The 20,007-nt window shown below is 41.9% G+C and overlaps 1 protein-coding gene across 1 annotated transcript in view; it reads right to left on the bottom strand.

The window, feature by feature from the left end:
• The window catches only part of LOC126474740 (uncharacterized), a 137,759-nt gene extending 122,056 nt beyond the window's left edge, over positions 1-15,703 (bottom strand). The window contains exon 1 of the mRNA XM_050102216.1: positions 15,631-15,703. Within this exon, the coding sequence (XP_049958173.1) occupies positions 15,631-15,703 (73 nt within the window). The remainder of the gene's footprint in view (positions 1-15,630) is intronic.
• Between the last annotated feature and the right edge of the window lie 4,304 nt (positions 15,704-20,007).

Raw genomic sequence — 20,007 nt, 5'->3', positions numbered from 1 at the left:
CATGTGTCTCCAGAATGTTTTGAAGAAGTGGAAAAGTGCGCCTAGTTTATCCCGCAGATCTTGAATCCCGATCAAAAACAACGAAGCGTTGACGCCTGCCACGGCTTGGTTGAAACGAAGAACGCCTGTAACGACTCAGATGAAACGAAGAACGCTGCAATTCTTTTCTGCAAAAAATAACGATAGCTGAAGAGGCTTTGGGCTCTGATGGTTCGTCAAGACCGAATAATACGATAATGTGACATACGACTTCAAAAGTCCCAAAGAAGGGATTCGCTGATTCACATGGTCATATGAATCTTCTGTGCATTGTACTCAAGTGGGGAAAAATTATGTAGAACACCTCTAGCATTAAAACCACCAAATTAACTTTCCTCTCAGAATTTTTTGGTCCGAATGGGTGTATTTATGAGACAAGTGCTAGATAAATTCGGTAGTACGGAAGAGTGTTTCTAGTGAATACGCTAAACACATACACATTCTGATCAGTATTTACCACCAGATAACATACAGAGTGACTGAGTTGCTCCCACCGATATCGTTTTACGCAACCACCAATGTTATATCCGGACTTCAAAAACCACGAGCGAGATTTTTATATCCTTTTGCTCGCCACGAGCAAACTATTAATCTTACAAAAAGAATGAACTGGACCCTTCTGTATGAAATTTAATGTAGTTAAATTATGGAGTCGAATGCAAATGGAATAGAGCGATATTCCCTAGGGTCATATCCACGTCGCCGTTGATTTCAAAGGGGTGCGATCACATTTAATGGCCTTGGAGGAGTGTCAGCAGTGCCAAAGGCTACCAAGAACGTCATCCAGTTACTCATCACAGGGTGAACGGTCGTTTTCGACTGCGATATGTGTTGGAATCAACGCCCCAAGGGAATGAGTGATTTCATTAACGCCCTTTATCCCACCACCAAAGACCATTTCGTGTCGAGGTGTCTGAAACGTTTTCCTCGGCCAACAATATGAAAACCGCGCGATTTCAGAGCCCTGAGCATCACAGTTCTGGACGCCATTGCTTATGCGAAAAAAAAGAAAAAAAAGAGGGTGAAATAGGGTAACGGATGGTTGTGCGACCTGCGCATTGCGTGATACATCCACGGTGACGTTCGGCATAATTTCAGTGAAATTTGGTGTGAATGTGAGATTAACGCACCTTGCACTTCTCATGAACTTCTGAGCTCCGGTCTGTTTTCGCATGTGTCAACATTTTGCTGTTCACAGCGTCACCGAGTATCAGGATGATATCGCTTTTGAATCGTTACAGAGGAAGGTTGTAGACACCATTGAGACAAATTTGTATCTTATGCGTCGCAACCGGGCACAATTATTGGGTATGTGTTGCACAATGTTGGGTTGGGTTGTTTGGGGAAGGAGACCAGACAGCGAGGTCATCGGTCTCATCGGATTAGGAAAGGACAGGGAAGGAAGTGGGCCGTTCCCTTTCAAAGGAACCATCCCGGCATTTGCCTGGAACGATTTAGGGAAATCACGGAAAACCTAAATCAGGATGGCCGGACGCGGGATTGAACCGTCGTCCTCCCGAATGCGAGTCCAGTGTGCTAGCCACAGCGGTTGCACAATGTATTCATATGCAATTTTTGCTCTGGTGTTCAGGGTGGTACCACTAGACAACGTTCAAGATTATTCGACGAAATTTGAACGTGATCCGAAGCAGCAAATGATGCGTATTGTTTTTCAGCCCTGCTGTGGCGTGATTGCAGCAGGACTAAAAATGTACTTGAATAGAGACAACCTGTGACGAAGTCCTGAGCGCTTCACACCCCTCTGATTCCAAAAGGAAGGCAGAAGAAGCGTATCTTGCCTGCCACATACCACACAACAACGACGTGTAATAAGTCGTATCTTACAGATCCGATCTGTTCTAGGACAAATGTCTTTCCCGTATGTCACGTTGCCTAATAATCCTGGAAAACTTAGCATATGAGGTGAAAGCAATGATTTCCATTTACGATCACACCACAGCAGGGCGCGAAGCAGAAGGATTGGAAGAGCGTAAGAACACTTTGATGCTCTCAGCAGCAGGAAATCTCCGATTATCTGCAATAGCGCCAACGCACCTTGTTTGGTGGAAATCTTTCACAAAACAATAAATCTTAATAGATAAAGTATCTGCAACGATGGCGTGAATCGTGTGCAGCACAAATCCAAGAAGCACTTGAAAATGGATGCAAGTACATGGGGCTGAAATTAGCAACACCAAGAAAAAAGGGTGATTTAATTCACGAAATCCAAACACAGGTCATAAAATGTATGTATTTAGTCATAGAACCTCACCACGGCGGCTATGAATAAACCTCAGATCAGAGTATCTCACATTTCTTTCAAACAACGTCTTAGAATCACAAAAGAAGTAATATTACATATAACTTGAAAACTTAGTCGTGAGTGGGAAAGGTCGCTTCTGAGTCACTTGAATTTACAAATTCCTAAAACAGAAGCCGATACAGTGCACCAAGTGCTCTGATTCGATAGAAAAACCATCATGGATCTGAAATCTGCACTTACAAAGAAACAAAACATGATAATACTTTACCTAACTTGAGTTCTATCATAGTTTCCAGTCACTTGGAAGGTACCGCAATGCTTGCGGCTTGTTGGTGTCTCACCATGCTGCCGATGTTTTATGACCGAAAGCATTCGTATACACTCAAGGCAAACGTCTTCTGCAAAGCTGTTTGCTACAGTGTGCTGGTCCAGACGATGGACGAGGAACAAGTGTCTTTGTTCAGCAGAGCGTGGTGGAATAGAAACAAATTCTGCCACCTAGCGTTCTCGTTGGCCGAAGCGCTCAGGTTCTGCCGAAGATACTTCGCTCTAGCATAATGAGACGACGCGTGACTGAATGTCTGAGCTCAAGCAAGTCACTTACATCAATCGTGGAGCACTTCTGAGATGCTTGAAAGGCGCACGTTCCAAAACGGCTAACACTAAACCTATGGCGTAACTAGGGTAAATAGGGCCAGGAACAAGAAATGACATTTCTCTTTCTTTTCCCTTGCGATACCAAACGGAGCACGTTCATTGAGGCAGCTTACTCCCACATTGAGATACGAATGTGTGAGCTTAAGGTAAGGAAAGGTTCTCTTGCAGTTGGTGATGGAGACAGTGACTCTCAGTATGATTTCGACGGCCATTCTTGAAGTTTCGTACCATTTTAAATAATGAACAATGATAGTTGTTCTTGTCAGCTTCATGAAATTGTGGCTTAATAGCGTCATTCTGTAATCCAAAAGTTCCTCATTCACTTGATCACCATTCATATATCATATGTTTTCTTCAGTGAGGAGAAACGCTCAAACCAGCATTTCCACCTCTTTTTTTTCTGTCCTCCTTTCCCCTTCCTCCCACGTTTCCCTTCTCATTTGCGCTTCTTCATGTTTTCTCTCATCACTAGAATTGCTTCCCCTCGGATACGGTGCCCTGGACATGCACCCAGACTGCAAAGTTATGACCGATGTGATTAAAGAATGAACGCGGCCTGAATACGGCACAATGAAAGTTACCTGATCAGTACACACTTACATAAACAGTACAACGGTAAAATAGCAGGCATACCAATATGAGATGGAACAAGAGGGGCCAAGAAAATCACATGTAAGGTTCTCCCCGTAGTGAATATGTTTTAGCTACACGGTTTATAGTCGCTCACAGTGCTGTGGGGATGTAAACTTCATATTGTAGTCGCAACAATCAAATATATATCACTTATATGCTCTTCCGCAGAAGCGAATACCTCACCTCCCAAGTTGAAACCGTGTAATTCTCACCTTGTTTATTATAAACTGCAAGCAAAGAACACAAATACGTAGTGTTAATACAGAGAATGCTATCAATGATATGAAACATTAGTCGAGAATAACCAAATGCATCAGTTATCAGAGACAGGCTATCATGTAATGGCAGCAGAAGAATTATGTCATTGTACTTAAATATCAAGAAAAATGCCGAAGAACATTAAGAAGAGAGAGAATATTTTAGTTCCACGTCCTTTAATTAATTTAAAAGTAACGTGAACATAGTAACGGATGACTTAGCAGTGCCGGCCGCGGTGGTCTAGCGGTTCTAGGCGCTCAGTCAGGAACCGCGCAACTGCTACGGTCGCAGGTTCGAATCCTGCCTCGGGCATGGATGTGTGTGATGTCCTTAGGTTAGTTAGGTTTAAGTAGTTCTAAGTTCTAGGGGACTTATGACCACAGATGTTGAGTCCCATAGTGCTCAGAGCCATTTGAACCATTTTTTTTGGCTTAGCAGTACAAAGACGAGTGGTAAGGTAGACCAAATATGCAGACAACATATGAATCAAGTTTCTATATACGACACAAATTCTTGAAGGTATGTACCGTCTATGCAACCAATTGAAGGAGTTTGTTTGTTGCCATACGCGTTTCGCTATATTTATTCGGGAAGCATCATCAGTGGCTTGTAATGCATGTTTGCTTTTTTACATACAATAAACGTTTTGTGTGGTGGATATAATATGCTGCTATATTACTTTTTGACGTGTCTTTCTCTTGTTTTTTAGATTAAAATCAACTTTCGTAGCACAAAGTTCGTAATGTGAACATTCGTTCGGTGTTTCTTCCGATTTTCAGCGCTGTTAACTCACAAATTATTTAATAAGCTAAGGTGACTGGAAGAGTGACTGAGCTGACCGTACGAAATGACTAAATTCATATGAAGTACCAAGCTTCTTGGCTACTAGCCTCATGCGATAAGGAGAATTCCATAAACAGCAACTTCGTTACTTAGGTTAGTAAACACTTAACCATGAAAATGTAAACATCCCACAAATGTGTAACGAAATATCTCTTCAGATAGGCAATGGTTACGGATATCCCCAATATCACAAAGCAGTAAATACAGCGACCAGTTGCATTCAACCAAACACGTCTCACCAGCACGTGACCGACTTACTCATGGTTCAATCCAGAGTTCTCCGTTTGTTATGATTGGTTCACTAAACACGCATGATCTTATACCAGAAAAGAGACAAATTATATTCAGAATTTGGTGTCTACTCTACTGTCCCGCAATACTGCAACAGACAACGATTATCACCTATGAAGTAGGCATGATGTAATATTCATGCCGTGAACATCAAACAGTAATTCTCAGGTGACTTCAGAATAACGCTGTTTCTTTCCATTTTGCTCTGAGACTGAAACTTTAATATTACACATATTTGAAATGTTTTCACACACTTACATGTTAGGAACGGAAATCGTGAACAGTTGTTGCTGTTAGGAATGCAAATCTAAATACGCCAAAGGAGAAACAGACACTTTATATAGGTAACTACCACAAGGGTGTAATTTTAGTTGACCGAATCTGAGGAAAAAATTAACATGTGGGTCAACATTTGAAAAACTCTAGTTCCTCTCTCTCTCAAACCCAGCCCTATGGCGAGAGAGGGAGAGTTTTAGCTTTAGCGAATCAAAATTTACGAAGTAAATAAGTATTTTTTATTTATCCGTAACCATTTTCGACGTGAAAATGAGAACATGGATTTTCTTGAATTACAGCGCCAACTACCAACAATCAAAACAAATGTTTAAGACAAAATGTACGTATCTTTTTATGTAGAATCTGCTTCTGCAATGAAAAATGAGGGTTCTCATTTGAAATTTTAAAGTTGCCTCCCGCCCCACCCCCAGGGGACTGGCGTGGCCGGCTAATTTTAGCACCAGCAGATGTCCCCCTCGAAAATAATCAACTTTGGATTCTACACATTTTTTCGTGTGAAGCTTATTTTTCGAGGTTTTCTGGTTTGTCAACTTATAATTTACACCCTGCATATACATCCAGAATCTGAGAGTGAGAGGACTTACAGACTTACAACAAACTTCACACAAAATTTCGAACCTTTACGAAACTTTTTCTTGGATACATCGTCCATAAAATAACGAAAGGAAAAATTGTTTATTACAGTTTCGTTGTTTATGCAGCAAAACTACAGCATCAGGCACAACGTTTTCATTTATTACTTCCTTACTACCGACTCTATTGAATACATAATCCACTAATATCAGTGAATGTACTTGCAGCATTATATCTTTGTACGACATATATTTCTGGAGTTATGACGTTTTATGTATGGGAGTTTGTTTATTTAAAGAATAGTGGATGGAGGCATACTGGTTACCCATAAAAAAGCTAGTCCCTGAGTCCGAGCGCTTGCACTTCGACAGATTTGTGCTGTGATAATTGCTCAATTTGCATAATGCAGTCCACTTTCAGTTGATTTATTTCGTGATACCTTTTGATAGAACTCACTGGATGATTTCTGGATTATTCCGACAATTAGTATCGTGGATGATTTGGTCGGCGCCGATAAAAAATACTATGGATCATGAAGTTTACAGGCTTTGAGGCATAGCGAAATTTAATAGAAAATTCATTTCAGTGGATGGTGGAAAATTGTTTCTCAAATATGGATTTGGAATCCAATCATTACTTGATTAGTGTCCTTCCTGGTAAACTCTGACTGTGAAGAACATTACATATTTACCCGGTAGCTTATCAATTTAATCTGCTTTGGTGAAGACCCATCACCTTCTACGATTCGTGTTAAGAAATAGTGAATTATTCGGAAATTTCACATCGGTTCATTAGAATGGTAAGCCTTCACTTATTGTAATTAAAAATGTTTAACATAAGCCTAGTTTAAGTGTGAAGTAACTTCGGAGCTACTGCTGCCTTCAAATGGAAAAGCGACAAGAACTTAAAAGCCTTTAGCGACAGTGCAGTTAAATACTAGTTTTGACAAGGAATGAAGAGAAAAAGACGAATTGTCATTTAACTTTAAGTAATACCCACATCTATCGAAAAAGCGAGACGAGATTTTCCAAACTGAATTATTTCATCTGCATTATTTTCCATCATACTTTGCTGTAACTAGAAGCAGTATTAATTGCTAATCATTCTCTACAATCACATCACTAACTAGACTTATACTTTATTTGAAAATAACAGTGCTTTAAACTACTGAATTCTGATCAACACAAAAGACATAAAAACGGAATTTGTTACATTCAACATAATGACTGCAAGTGACGAGCACCCGTCGTCAGGGGCCGAGGTAATGTGGCAATTTCGGTTTCCTATTTGTGCAGCTATAATGGCAGTGTCTGCAATATGTGGTGTCTATCAAATAGGTTTGCTGCCGACTTGTACAGGTAAAGTTGTCATTTAACGACTTAAAACTGTCGATTGTAACTGCTCGCTCTCCGAGATTACGTTTCCTGTGCTTTCCTTAAAGAAAGAGTCATGCCGGGAGGGTTGCTTCCAAAACAACACGGTCGATTTAATACATCATAGTCATCTCTAATAACCTTATCGTCGACGAGACGTTAAATCTCTTATTTTAATTTCATGTCTTTAAAACTTCCTGGCGGATTAAAACTGTGTGCCCGACCGAGGCTCTAGCTCGGGACCTTTTCCTTTCGCGGGCAAGTGCTCTACCATCTGTGCTACCGAAGCACGACTCACGCCCGGTACTCACAGCTTTACTTCTGCCAGTATCTCGTCTCCTACCTTCCAAACTTTACAGAAGTTCTCCTACGAACCAGGAACTTCTGTAAAGTTTGGAAGGTAGGAGACGAGATACTGGCAGAAGTAAAGCTGTGACTACCGGGCGTGAGTCGTGCTTCGGTAGCTCAGATGGTAGAGCACTTGCCCGCGAAAGGCAAAGGTCCCGAGCTAGAGCCTCGGTCGGGCACACAGTTTTAATCTGCCAGGAAGTTTCATATCAGCGCACACTCCGCTGCAGAGTGAAAATCTCATTCATGTCTTTACTTTCCTGCTGGGGTCTGCAGCAAACAACGATCGTGTGATACGCAGCTGTTTGTCCACGAGGCCCAGAGAAAGTAATAGGTATCGGTGTCAAGGTTTTTGCCGCCTCCCTTGGCTTCCGGAAGGCGTTTGATACAGTCTCTCACGGTCATCTAATTTTCAAAATAGTAGCGGGCGGAATATTAAACCAGCTTTGTGATTGAATTTAAGAGTTTGTAGTAAATATAAAACAGCTTGTTATTCTTAAAGGAAATAAATGTTCAAACGTAAAAGTAACTTCAGGCATTTTCCAGAGGAGCGTTATAGGACCGTTATTGTTCACAGTGTATGTAAATGACCGAGTGGATAACGTTGGACGCTTAATGAGGCTGTTGCCATTTGATGCTGTTGTACACAGGGACATCGATAGGCTACAAAACCGTAAGGAAATGCAGGAATGTCTACGCAGGATCGATTCTTTGTGTAGGGATTGATATTTGAGCATCAGCATAAACAAAAGTAACGTCTTACGTCTAAATATGGGAAAAGACCCATTACCATATGGTTCACGATTGCCGTACAACGGCTTGACACTGTCACATCCATGAAAATTATAGGGGTTTCTGTACGGAGAGTTGTAAAGTGGAGATACCATACACAACTAATCGTAGGAAAAATCAAATCTTAGACCGCGATTCATTGAAAGAATATTCTGAAAGTATAGTTCCCCAACGAAGGAACAGCAGCACGTTTCATCATAGGCTCGTTTGCAATTCAAGTGGCAGAGGTGACAAGAGACGCATATGCATCACTGTGTCGTTTACTGTTGGAATTCCGAGAGCGTACTTTTCTAGAAGAGTCAGTCAGTACAGTGCTTCCTCGAACGGATTTATCAAGAAAGGACCATGAAGAAAAACAGGGGGATTCAAGCTCACACAAAAGCTAGTCAACTCTCCTTCCCGCCCACCATTCGCCCTTGGAAAAGGAAGAGGGGTAAGTTACAGGGGTACACAAATTAATTCCCACCACACGTCGTAAGATGACTTAAGCAGTATCGGTGTAGTTGTAGAGGTAGATGAATTCCTTGTCACTAATTGTGTTGTTAGTACAGGCACAGCAGACTGGTACAAAACAAGTAACGCATCGACATTCTACGAAGCTTTCTCGAATAGCGAAACTGGTAGTTCATTACTGTTTTATTATTTTGTTTCGAGATCCACTCCGACACTTAGTTTACCAAACAGATCTTCAGTGATCTCAGACATCGAGCTGCAATATTAATGTCAGACAATAATGCAACATAAAATGATTGCGGTGGAGAGACTGTTAGCAAACGTGCTGTACTTCTTTGGAGCTGCACAGTTTACAGACTTAGAAAATAGAGAAAAAATATGAACACTTGGAGGCTCACACACACACACACACACACACACACACACAATTAAACCGTCAGAAGCACTGAGACGCAACCCCGAACCGATGTACCTGGCCTGCTCGCCTTCTGCGCAGGTCCCCATGTTGATGAACATACTCCGGCTGCTGTGCCCATCTGATGCCTGGAGTGGCGGCGACCAACGGGACGTGGTGCTCGACGAACGCCCTCACATTGTGCAGGTTTCGTCGACAACGAACCGCGAGAAACGACGTGTACGGCTCGCTCATCGCGAAACCCGGCTCATGTGAGGGACGCACCATAGTCCAGGCGACTCCAGTCATCACCACGTGCAACGCCGAGCTTTCGACGTCATTCAGTTGTCTCCAGACACCTACTGAATCTACTCCTTACTTTATTAGTTTCTTCAATGGGCAGGGAACTACAGCCGCATTATTGTCATTATTGTAGGTCGAGCTATAGGTCATTTTAAAACATCTTTACAAATGTAGGATGTGACATATTAAGATATAAACAAAAATTCGAACATACATGAAAGTATCCTCATCAATGACGAAATTATTAATACTCAGAAGTTTTATATTAACAAAGGAAAAAAATTTGTGATGAAGTAACATGACACTTCCTTTCGTCAAGAGCAGTGCGCTTAAACCTGAGTTCAAAAAGGAAACAAAATTTGTACCATCAAAAACGAGGAACCAGTATTCTAATATTTCTGATGCTAATGTGCACGTCACTACCGGTGTTAACGACGTTGCTGACTGCGTGAGTTGTAACGCTGCTGGGGATTACTTGTGTTAATATACCGGGTGATCAAAAAATGTAATAAACCACTGAATAATGTAGATAGATAGGTAAAAATTGACACACATGCTTGGAATGACATGGAGTTTTATTAGAACCACCCCATATTGCTAGACGCGTGAAAGATCTCTTGCGCGCGTCGTTTGGTGATGATCCTGTGCTCAGCCGCCACTTTCGTAATGCTTGTCCTCCCAGGTCCACAGACCTCAGTCTGTGCGATTATTGGCTTTGGGGTTACCTGAAGTCGCAAGTGTATCGTGATCGACCGACATCTCTAGGGATGCTGAAAGACAACATCCTTCACCAATGGCTCACCATAACTCCGGACATGCTTTATAGTGCTGTTCACAACATTATTCTCGACTACAGCTGTTGTTGAGGAATGATGGTGGACATATTGAGCATTTCCTGTAAAGAACATCATCTCTGCTTTGTCTTACTTTGTTATGCTAATTATTGCTATTCTGATCAGATGAAGCGCTATCTGTCGGGCATTTTTTGAACTTTTGTATTTTTTGGTTCTAATAAAACCCCATATCATTCCAAGCATGTGTGTCAATTTGTACCTCTCTATCTTCATTATTCTGTGATTTACTCAATTTTCAAATTTATACTGACTTTTTGATCACCCAGTAGATCGAGTTTACTATGGTACTGCTAGTGTGCTATTTAAGACTAATTATGTGTCCTGGGTAGGGATGATGTATAACAAACATCAGGAGTTGACGTGTAGGTTAGATTAGATGATTGAAGCAGTGTGACTGAGCAAGACGTACGCTTGAACGAACGTTAATCTCTCGGGCGGTGGGGGGGGGGGGGGGAGGGAGAGCGTCGGGCGAGGAGGGGGGGAGGGGGGAGGGGGTAATCGAGTTCATCATCGTTCATGGACAGCATAGTACAGGAACCAATTGTGGCAGTCAAAATGACTTTACATCGCAACGATTTTCTAATAATGAAAATGTGAGACTGTTATTCGTTCCAGGTACATATGAACATTTAGTCAGAAGGAGGGAGGGAAATTCTCGTATGCTGGTATCTTATGGCTTCAACGTAGACATAGTGGTACTTGGTGTTGCTGAGGTTGTCCGCTTAAGGTATATTTTATGAAGATACATATCACATATGTAGCTTATTACGATTATAAATTTGTTATATTCAGAACTTAACTATGCGTGTGGTATCCCTGCTACAATCATCGAAATCTAGCTCCATAATAAGTAGACGAGCTGCGACAGACAACTGTAATAATACCCATGACATTTCTACAATTGAAATGCAGCATCTCCTCCATCAATTAAAAACTGGTTCATTTTAAGTCTAAGAAAAAATTCATTTAGGCCGACAGAGCTCTTGACAACAGGATGAGGAATCACCAGAAGGATGACGAAGGACTACTATATCAGCTATTTCTGAGATTAGAGAGCCCATTTCAACAGGTCCTGTGACCAACATCAAATATGCCCTTTTTTCGTCAGTTTCCCTAAAATTTTTGATCTTGTCGGCCATCAATATACAATGAGATTAATGGAAATAGTAGATCTGGAAGAGAATATAATTAAAATTATTCGGAATATGATCATTGACATATCCACTGGGGTGCAAGCTAATGGACAGCTAACAAAGTGTTTCAACATTCAGCACGAGTGTGCCGCACAGCAGTCCGCTTCCTCTGCGTCTTTTCGTACTGCCACTGAAGCCGTTGCTACTGTCTTTTAACGAAACGTTATCTGGTATTTCAGTGCCTGATCAAGCGTTAGCCGTAATGGCACATGCCCCTGACGACACTGTTCCAGTAAATAGCACAGACGAGATAAAGCCCATGAAACGAGACATTGACAAACATAGGCCACCTCGGGTCCACTACTCAGTGACCAAAAAAGCCGATCGCAAACATCTGGGAATTCGAGAACCTAGACGCCATTAATACTAGAAAACTCAAGACTAAATGAAAGTAAATATGTTTAATATCATTTATTAAATTTTAAGAAGGTTTCTAAAAAAATATCTTTCACCTCACTGTTATCAACGTCAAGCGCAATATTAGTAACAAAAAATTTTAAATGTGAACATGAAAATAAAATTAAATAGATTAGTTATTTCAATTTTGCTACACGCCTTTAACATAACACTTCTTTGCTTTCTGTTGACACTTCTTGTTGTTTGGAGGCTGCTGGATTGGGCACGCCGTAAGGAAAATTCGGAATTGCCGTCTCGTGAAATCCCCGAAAACAATTACTGCCTCAAGTTTTCTTGTTCCTGTGACAACTTGCAAGGTTCAGATCGGAATAAACTAATTCTAAAAGTTCATTTTAGGGAGTAATAAACAGTTGTCTAAAGATTAAAGACGTCTGATTAGCTACTCTTCCAGTGGATCAAGGTAAGTGTTTTCAAGTATGCCGCAAGTACTCACAATTCGTACATCTCCTTCTTTTTATGGGAGCAACATGGTCTCCTATTGATCGCTTTGGGATAGAAATGTACCCTGCTGTTTCCCTAAAGCTAAATTTTCCCACTAATACGTCACTTAGAGTTTTTCTCATTGTCTCCTCATATTTCGATGCCTTTGAAGCTGCCATTCTGATATCATATGACAGTTTCAGTACGTGTGTCTGTAAAAATGGGTCTCTGTCCGGGCTTGAGCATTAAGGTAGTTCCAAAGACTGGGGCCAACACGACAGATACAGCTAAGTTTCTTTAGTAAAGGAACTCTATCTTATTGATAATTCACAGAAATTTTAATCAACATTAAAACAATTTCACTAACTTACCAGGAGGTTTGCCGAGCGGTCTAATGCACGGCTTTCCGGAGCGGGAAGGAGCGTCTGGTCCCCGGCACGAATCTGCCCGACGGACTGGTGCCGAGGTCCGGTGAGCCGGCCAGTCTGTGGATGGTTTTTAGGCAGTTTTCCATCTGCCTCGGCGAATGCGGACTGGTTCCCGTTATATGCCTCAGCTACACTATGTCGGCGATTGCTGCGCAAACAAGTTCTCCACGTACACGTACACCACCATTACTCTGCCACGCAAACATTGGGGTTACACTCGTCTGGTGTGAGACGTTCCATGGGGGGGGGGGGGGGGTCCACCGGTGGTCGAACCGCACGATAACCCTGGGCTCGGTGTGAGGCGGTGGAGGGGTGAAGTGGACTGCGGTAGTCGTCGTGTGGTTGTGGACCACTGCGGCTGCGGCGGAGACGGAGCCTCTCTGTCGTTTCTAGGTCCCCGGTTAACATACAATATACACCATGGTGCAAAATTTCTATCAAGATTTACACTTCCCAATCACGTTAATGTGATCACCTGCCGAAAGCCTGAATAACCATCTTTTGCTGCGCGGACCACAACGAGACGTGCAGTACGAGAGTGAATGCGGCTCTGGAAGTTACCGTTAGGGATGTGGAGCCACGACGGTTCTGGTGCCTTGGTCAGCTGCGCTAGCTTTCTCAGTTAACGATCCAAGGCGCGAACAGCCCAATCAAGGTGGTCCCACGAATTCTCGGTTTGGTTAAAATGACGGGAGTTTGGTGGCCACGGGAGTACAGTTAACTCCTCCTGGCACTCTTCGAACCACGGGCGTCACATTGTCCTGCTGAAAGACGGCATCCTGCTGAGGAAAAGTAGACTGCATATAGAGGTGAATGTGGACCACAAGGAGAAATGCATACTTGTGTTGAACAATGTGCCTTCCGAAATGACGAGATCGCCAGGGAATGCCATGAAAACATTCCCCACAAATAACGCAGCGTCCTCCTTTCCAACGACTGCTGCCGAGTGGTTTCAGATGATTCGCGCTGTACACACCAATGGCCCTATGTTATTTGAAAAGTCCACTTCTGAAGGGATATTTTTTGTAATTTTTTTTCTGTTGCCAGTTCCAGTTACTAGTGTAATATTCAATGTACTATCATTCATACTTACTCATACTGTCCTGTCGCATCGCACCTTTCACTGTTCGCTAAAAGCTCGTGTAACAGAGCGTTTCTTGTCGCACTATTGTCAGGTAATTCATTTCATTTGCATAGCCTGTGGTACAAGCTGAAATTTTAAAATATACATGGATTTCTTCTCTTTTTACACGTTTTAATTTGAGTCGGCTTTTCGATGAACTCTCACATATATAATACTATTTACTAATGAAGTTGCAGCACTACGGAGGCGGATGCACCGATAGCGAAACTAGCATGAAGTGGACTATTTGCTCTGATACGTAGATGATTAACATTTCACCACTCCGAGCATACGACGTAGCAATATTGCTATCCACGTTCGATAGGTGTGGAAAGATGACACAGTGAGTTCCTCATTCAAAAATCGCATTTGAATGTTGATTGTGAGAATATCGTGTTATGTCTTATGTAAGACAGAGAAATTTCTGTCAGCACGTATCGGACTTCGAATGGCTCGTGGCCTATCGACATTGTGGTTTATTGTTTCGCGATATTGCTTATGTTGACGGCGATCGCCATACGAATTAAGAACCGGTAGGCTCAGGAGGGCCATACTGTACTCAACGCTCAACGCGATGCAGGACCTCAACGTCCTCGCTCGACTAGCCCAATCCCTCTCACCTCTCCCACTCCCAATCCGTCCCTATAGCCCACCCTTGGACCTTGGACTATTCCCCTCCCCTCACGACGCCCTCCCTCCCCCCCCTACACACACAGACACACACATACATACGCACAAAACGTAGACATACTGTGTCCTCAAACGTGCAGGATCTTTCAGTGCCACCTCATGTCTTAGGCCAGGAAATGGACATTTACATCAAGAGAAATGGAGAATATGTGATGACGTCTGGAGTGCTATTGACAGCATGGCGAAATTATTGTGACTTCCCTTTGTGCGATAGGAGGGATCCGCCGACAGTGGTCCGCGGGAAAACAAGATAAATGGTTCAAATAGCTCTGAGCACTATGGAACTTAACATCCGAGGTCATCAGTCCCCTATAACTTAGAACTACTTAAACCTAACTAATCTAAGGACATCACACACATCAAAGCCCGACACAGGATTCGAACCTGCGACCGTAGCGGCGGTGCGGTTCCAAACTGAAGCGCCTAGGAAACAACATAGGACACAAGAGTGACACCCCGTCGGCTTCTCACACGAATCTTGGTTCTGACTAGTGAATACAGTACACCGGTGAACGTATGCATTTGTTGAGGCTCTGAAGAAAATGAATATTGCCACGTACTTGTCATACAGGCGCAGCCTTGGTGTGGTGAACAGAAGTAGTTACAATCCTAGAAAGGTAATATCGGAGACTGTGCCCTATCTTCGACATCCCCATGACGTTATTTTATAATGTGGTCTCCTGTCCTATCTCTATACCTTGGATCCTCAACGGACGGATACGTCCACAGGTGTGCTGCACCCAGAAACGAGACTCATGTAAACAGATAACATGTCCTGTGTTGTTTCTGAGTGCTCCATTGTCGGCATGCCACCTGCTGCTGTCGTACAAAGGGAAGCTGCAACAATTTCGCCATGCTGACAGTCAGTAGTGCTACCACGTCGACACATTACATTTGACAGTTGCCTTGGCCACAACATTCTCCATACAGCTCACTCACTAAAGCATGTAGTAATGAGTAGCAGTGAGATCTGCACACCTCCACTCACCAACCAGTATGACTGGTGAACTCTGGAATAGAGGTACAGAGGCGTAGCCATTAAGCTGCTGCACTTTCTGCATTCCGCGCTGAGGGCGGTTTTTTTTCTTTTTATGGCTGTACTACTCATAAAATGCTGGTGCGTGTGCAGAGAGCCATTGTTCCTGCCAGTGCGAAATACTCATCACACAATGTTTCAAAAACCATCACGTGAAAAAATTTATTTTTGCACATATTACAGTCACATCTTCAATCGATAAAGAACTGAATTTCTTTTCGTTATCTTTCATACTACTGCGATGCATCAAATTACGTACAACACTGCACGAAATTTTAAAGAGTTTGCAGAGATAAAAACGCATTGCATAAACACTGTGTATGGTTGATTTTAGCTCATAAGATTTCAGGGAAAAAATGTAGATAAAATATCTAAATTTTATTTAAAAATGAGAGCAGACCTGTATCTCATTTCGTCCTAGAGTTATTAGGGTTTATATATGATGGACGGTTCAGCGCAACGCTGTCAGTTACGTCCTTACGTACTGCGAACCATGTGGCCATTGCAATTGTCATATCTCATAAACTATATAAAATATAGAAACGAAGTTTTTAGCAAATGATAGCTCGGAATGAGGTACGTATGTTGTATGACAACGACTCGAAAATTTTTATTCATGAGATGTGGAAATCTATTCTGCAGGTGAGTTATTAGTTAGGTTTCTTCATTCCGTACAACTAAACAACATCTAATCATCAAACAGAATACGTATATCCTTAATCAAAATCATTTGAAAGAGCTCTAAACTTCATTAGTAATTCTTTAATAAGAAAAACCTAACAAATTTTTAGTTCTGTATTTTTGTCAAATCTACTGTGTCTGAAAGTTTGTAGATAAAGAGAAGATAAGTTTAATAAGATGCAATTGGAGGGTACTGGTCACAAAAAAAAACTTGCATGTGGATGTCGTCGCCTTTTTAAAGGGTGAATAAAGTCTGTAGGGCACCGACTTATGGCTGCTGAACAGTGATATTGAGGTAAGCAAGCTACTCCACGTTCTTTCCGCTAGAGATTTCATCTAATGCTGCACTGCGACTAGGTAACAGTTTTACTTTGAAGTCTGTTTTAATAACACGTGCTCCGCACTGTGTAAACGCACAAGATTTTTCGCGCTATCGTTTTCGCATTTTAATTACAGTTATGATTTTCTTACGTAAGCAGTCTCTGAGATTAAGTGTGTAGTGAATAGCAAAGTTATTAGGTTTGTTGATACATGTAAAACTGTTAACATTATTAGCCTTCACAAACAGTGAGTATCAAAGGTAATAGCTCCTTATAAAAACAAACTGTTTCCCTAAGAAATGGGTGAGACGAAAACATTGTGAAAAAGTAGACGAACATACTCATGTAAATGACACGTTCCAGAATGGAAATTTATAGAGAACTTTTTGCGCCTGTATTTCACAAACGTTTCTTACGCTTTTAGCTGGGAGGCCTACTAACAATCCAAAAATGACGACACCATAGGACGGTAGCGCAGGTAAACACTAACAGAAATGGAAAGCGTTACACCATAAATACCTTGAGTGACGTCTATACTTATATACCAGTATTTCCATGTTTGTGGAAATTTTTATTAAAATTTAAACTTTACCCGAGCTAGGTTTAGTACAGAAAAAAGTGATTATGTATTGCGTGGAATACATGGTGTCTATTGGGCATGCCTTTTCAGATAGAGATTGCAACACAGCAAGCCAACGAGACATGCACGTGCACTTTATTGCTGCTTTTTGAACTTTCAGAAAGGTCGAATCATCAGCATGAGGGACATACCGAAGACCGTAATGATATATGGCTGAAATACAATGACTGTAAGGCGACGACAATGTGGCAAGAAGAACAGGCACCTTATGTACGTTCAGTAGGAATTCACCTCGAATGTAGGACTGTTAGGCTGAGTCTCAAGAATAGGTGGACGTCAATAGCTGAAATCTGGGCATAGGTTTCAGGTAGTGTGTCAGCACGAACCATCGAGCACAGATTATTGAAACACCGAGTTGTCATGAGTCGTTCACCGCTGCCACCATACCACAGGCAGGAAAGCCATGGATAGTGTAGAGCTGGGGTCAGTTGGAACAATGAGTAACATTCCGAGGTATTCAGTTGAGTCTCGCTTTGTTTATATTGTCAGATCAACGTTAACGCGTCCGTAGACGTCGTCGTGAAAGACCGTACAAAAGAGACCTCCAGATTCCTGAATCATGACAACGGGACAGATTTAGTATTTCTTTAAGGTGGTAAAAACAATAGATACTATTGTAATACCCTTCATGACCAGGATACAAAATGGCATACTCAACCAAAGTAAAGCAAAACCGACGCAGTACTTCATGTCACAATCGCCTTGAGGAATATATCGATCCTTAAGAGGGCTGCCCGGCCCCTTGAGTATTCAACCAGGAAGCATGTCTAGGATACGACGGGAAGACATATACCAAGTGATCAAAAAGTCAGTTTAAATTTGAAAACTGAATAAATTACGGAATAATGTAGATAGAGAGGTACATATTGACACACATGCTTGGAATGACATGGGGTTTTATTAGAACCAAAGAAATACAAAAGTTCAAAAAATGTCAGACAGATGGCACTTCATCTGATCAGAATAGCAATAATTAGCATAACAAAGTAAGACAAAGCAAAGATAATGTTATTTACATATGTCCACCATCATTCCTCAACAATAGCTGTAGTCGAGGAATAATGTTGTGAACAGCACTGTAAAGCATGTCCGGAGTTATGGTGAGGCATTGGCGTCAGATGTTGTCTTTCAGATGTCGGCCGATCACGATACACTTGCGACTTCAGGTAACCCCAAAGCCAATAATCGCACGGACTGAGGTCTGGTGACCTGGGAGGCCCAGCATGACGACAAAAGTAGCGGCTGAGCACACGATCATCACCAAACGACGCGCGCAAGAGATCTTTCGCGCGTCTAGCAATATGGGGCGGAGCGCCATCCTAATAAAACCCCATGTCATTCCAAGCATGTGTGTCAATTTTTACCTCTCTATGTACATTATTCCGTGGTTTATTAAGTTTTCAAATTAATACTGACTTCTTGATCACCCTGTACTTTTACACCAAGCTCCAATGAGAAACCGTCGTGAACCGACGCAGCGTGTGTTTCAGACATGGCGAGATTTTTCTCAACATGACCTTCGGCGGTTGCTCGCTATCGTGATACAAGGAATATAAGTGTGCATTCGTGTCCGACGTAGTCCCAGCTAATACTGATGTTAATGATGTGCATCAGTTAAGAAAGGAAAGTACGCCTAAGCAGTTTCATTCCTGGTAAATATTTGAACAGCTTCATGGTGAAAAATTTTACATTTTCCGTCAGCATATATTCGTATATCACAATGTACTTTCAAGAAACAGTTATCCATATGTAATCCTCATGGCGGGGTTGCAGTTCAGCCTTCCATGAATACCACCTAAAAGTGCCCAAGATAAAACAAACAAGGTATGTTTGTGCTGTAAAATATATGTCAATCAACATCCCAGCTGCTGTTAAGAAAATGCTTTAAACTTCAGGACCTGTGGCGTTCATCGAACGAAATTGATGAACGATTGTTGAAATATAATACTTACCAAAATATACGAAACGAGTGACAAGTATAACTTGGATTCAAAAATTCAAAACAGGAATCTAGATGAGAATCTAGACAATTTCTTCTAAAGTTTAGGACAGAAACTCGTAGAGGCAGTAAAATTACGGATGGGAAGGAGAACGAAACAGCGGAGGAAACAGGAACAAATTGCACTGAAGGAATAAAATTCGCAGGTATAAAGTGGTATCTGCATGGAAATAAGAGAACCGAAGCAAAAGAGTTTGCTTCATCCAGTATGGCAAAAATATTAATAAAAATAAAATAAAAGCGGACATCATTTATAACCCGGTGTACAACAAATCATAATGACAGGTTTTGCGAAGCTTCACAAAAGTGATGTCCAGGAAAGCAAAAGACGGTTCGGCAAAAGGCGGTTCGTATCAGATGAAAAATTGCGGAAGGTGAAAATGAAACCAATGTGTTTTCGACTGCAGCGTTCGATAACAACGAGGAAATGGTTCAAATGGCTCTGAGCACTACGGGACTTAACATCTATGGTCATCAGTCCCCTAGAACTTAGAACTACTTAAACCTAACTAACCTAAGGACATCACACAACACCCAGCCATCACGAGGCAGAGAAAATCCCTGACCCCGCCGGGAATCGAACCCGGGAACCCGAGCGTGGGAAGCGAGGACGCTACCGCACGACCACGAGCTGCGGACAACAACGAGGAAAGAAGCAGTGTATTTAAGAACACTTAAAAAACAGGAAA

Source organism: Schistocerca serialis, chromosome 4, assembly GCF_023864345.2.
Source record: "Schistocerca serialis cubense isolate TAMUIC-IGC-003099 chromosome 4, iqSchSeri2.2, whole genome shotgun sequence".
Classification (NCBI taxonomy): Eukaryota; Metazoa; Arthropoda; class Insecta; order Orthoptera; family Acrididae; genus Schistocerca; species Schistocerca serialis.
This window is presented reverse-complemented; position numbering and strand designations above follow the sequence as displayed.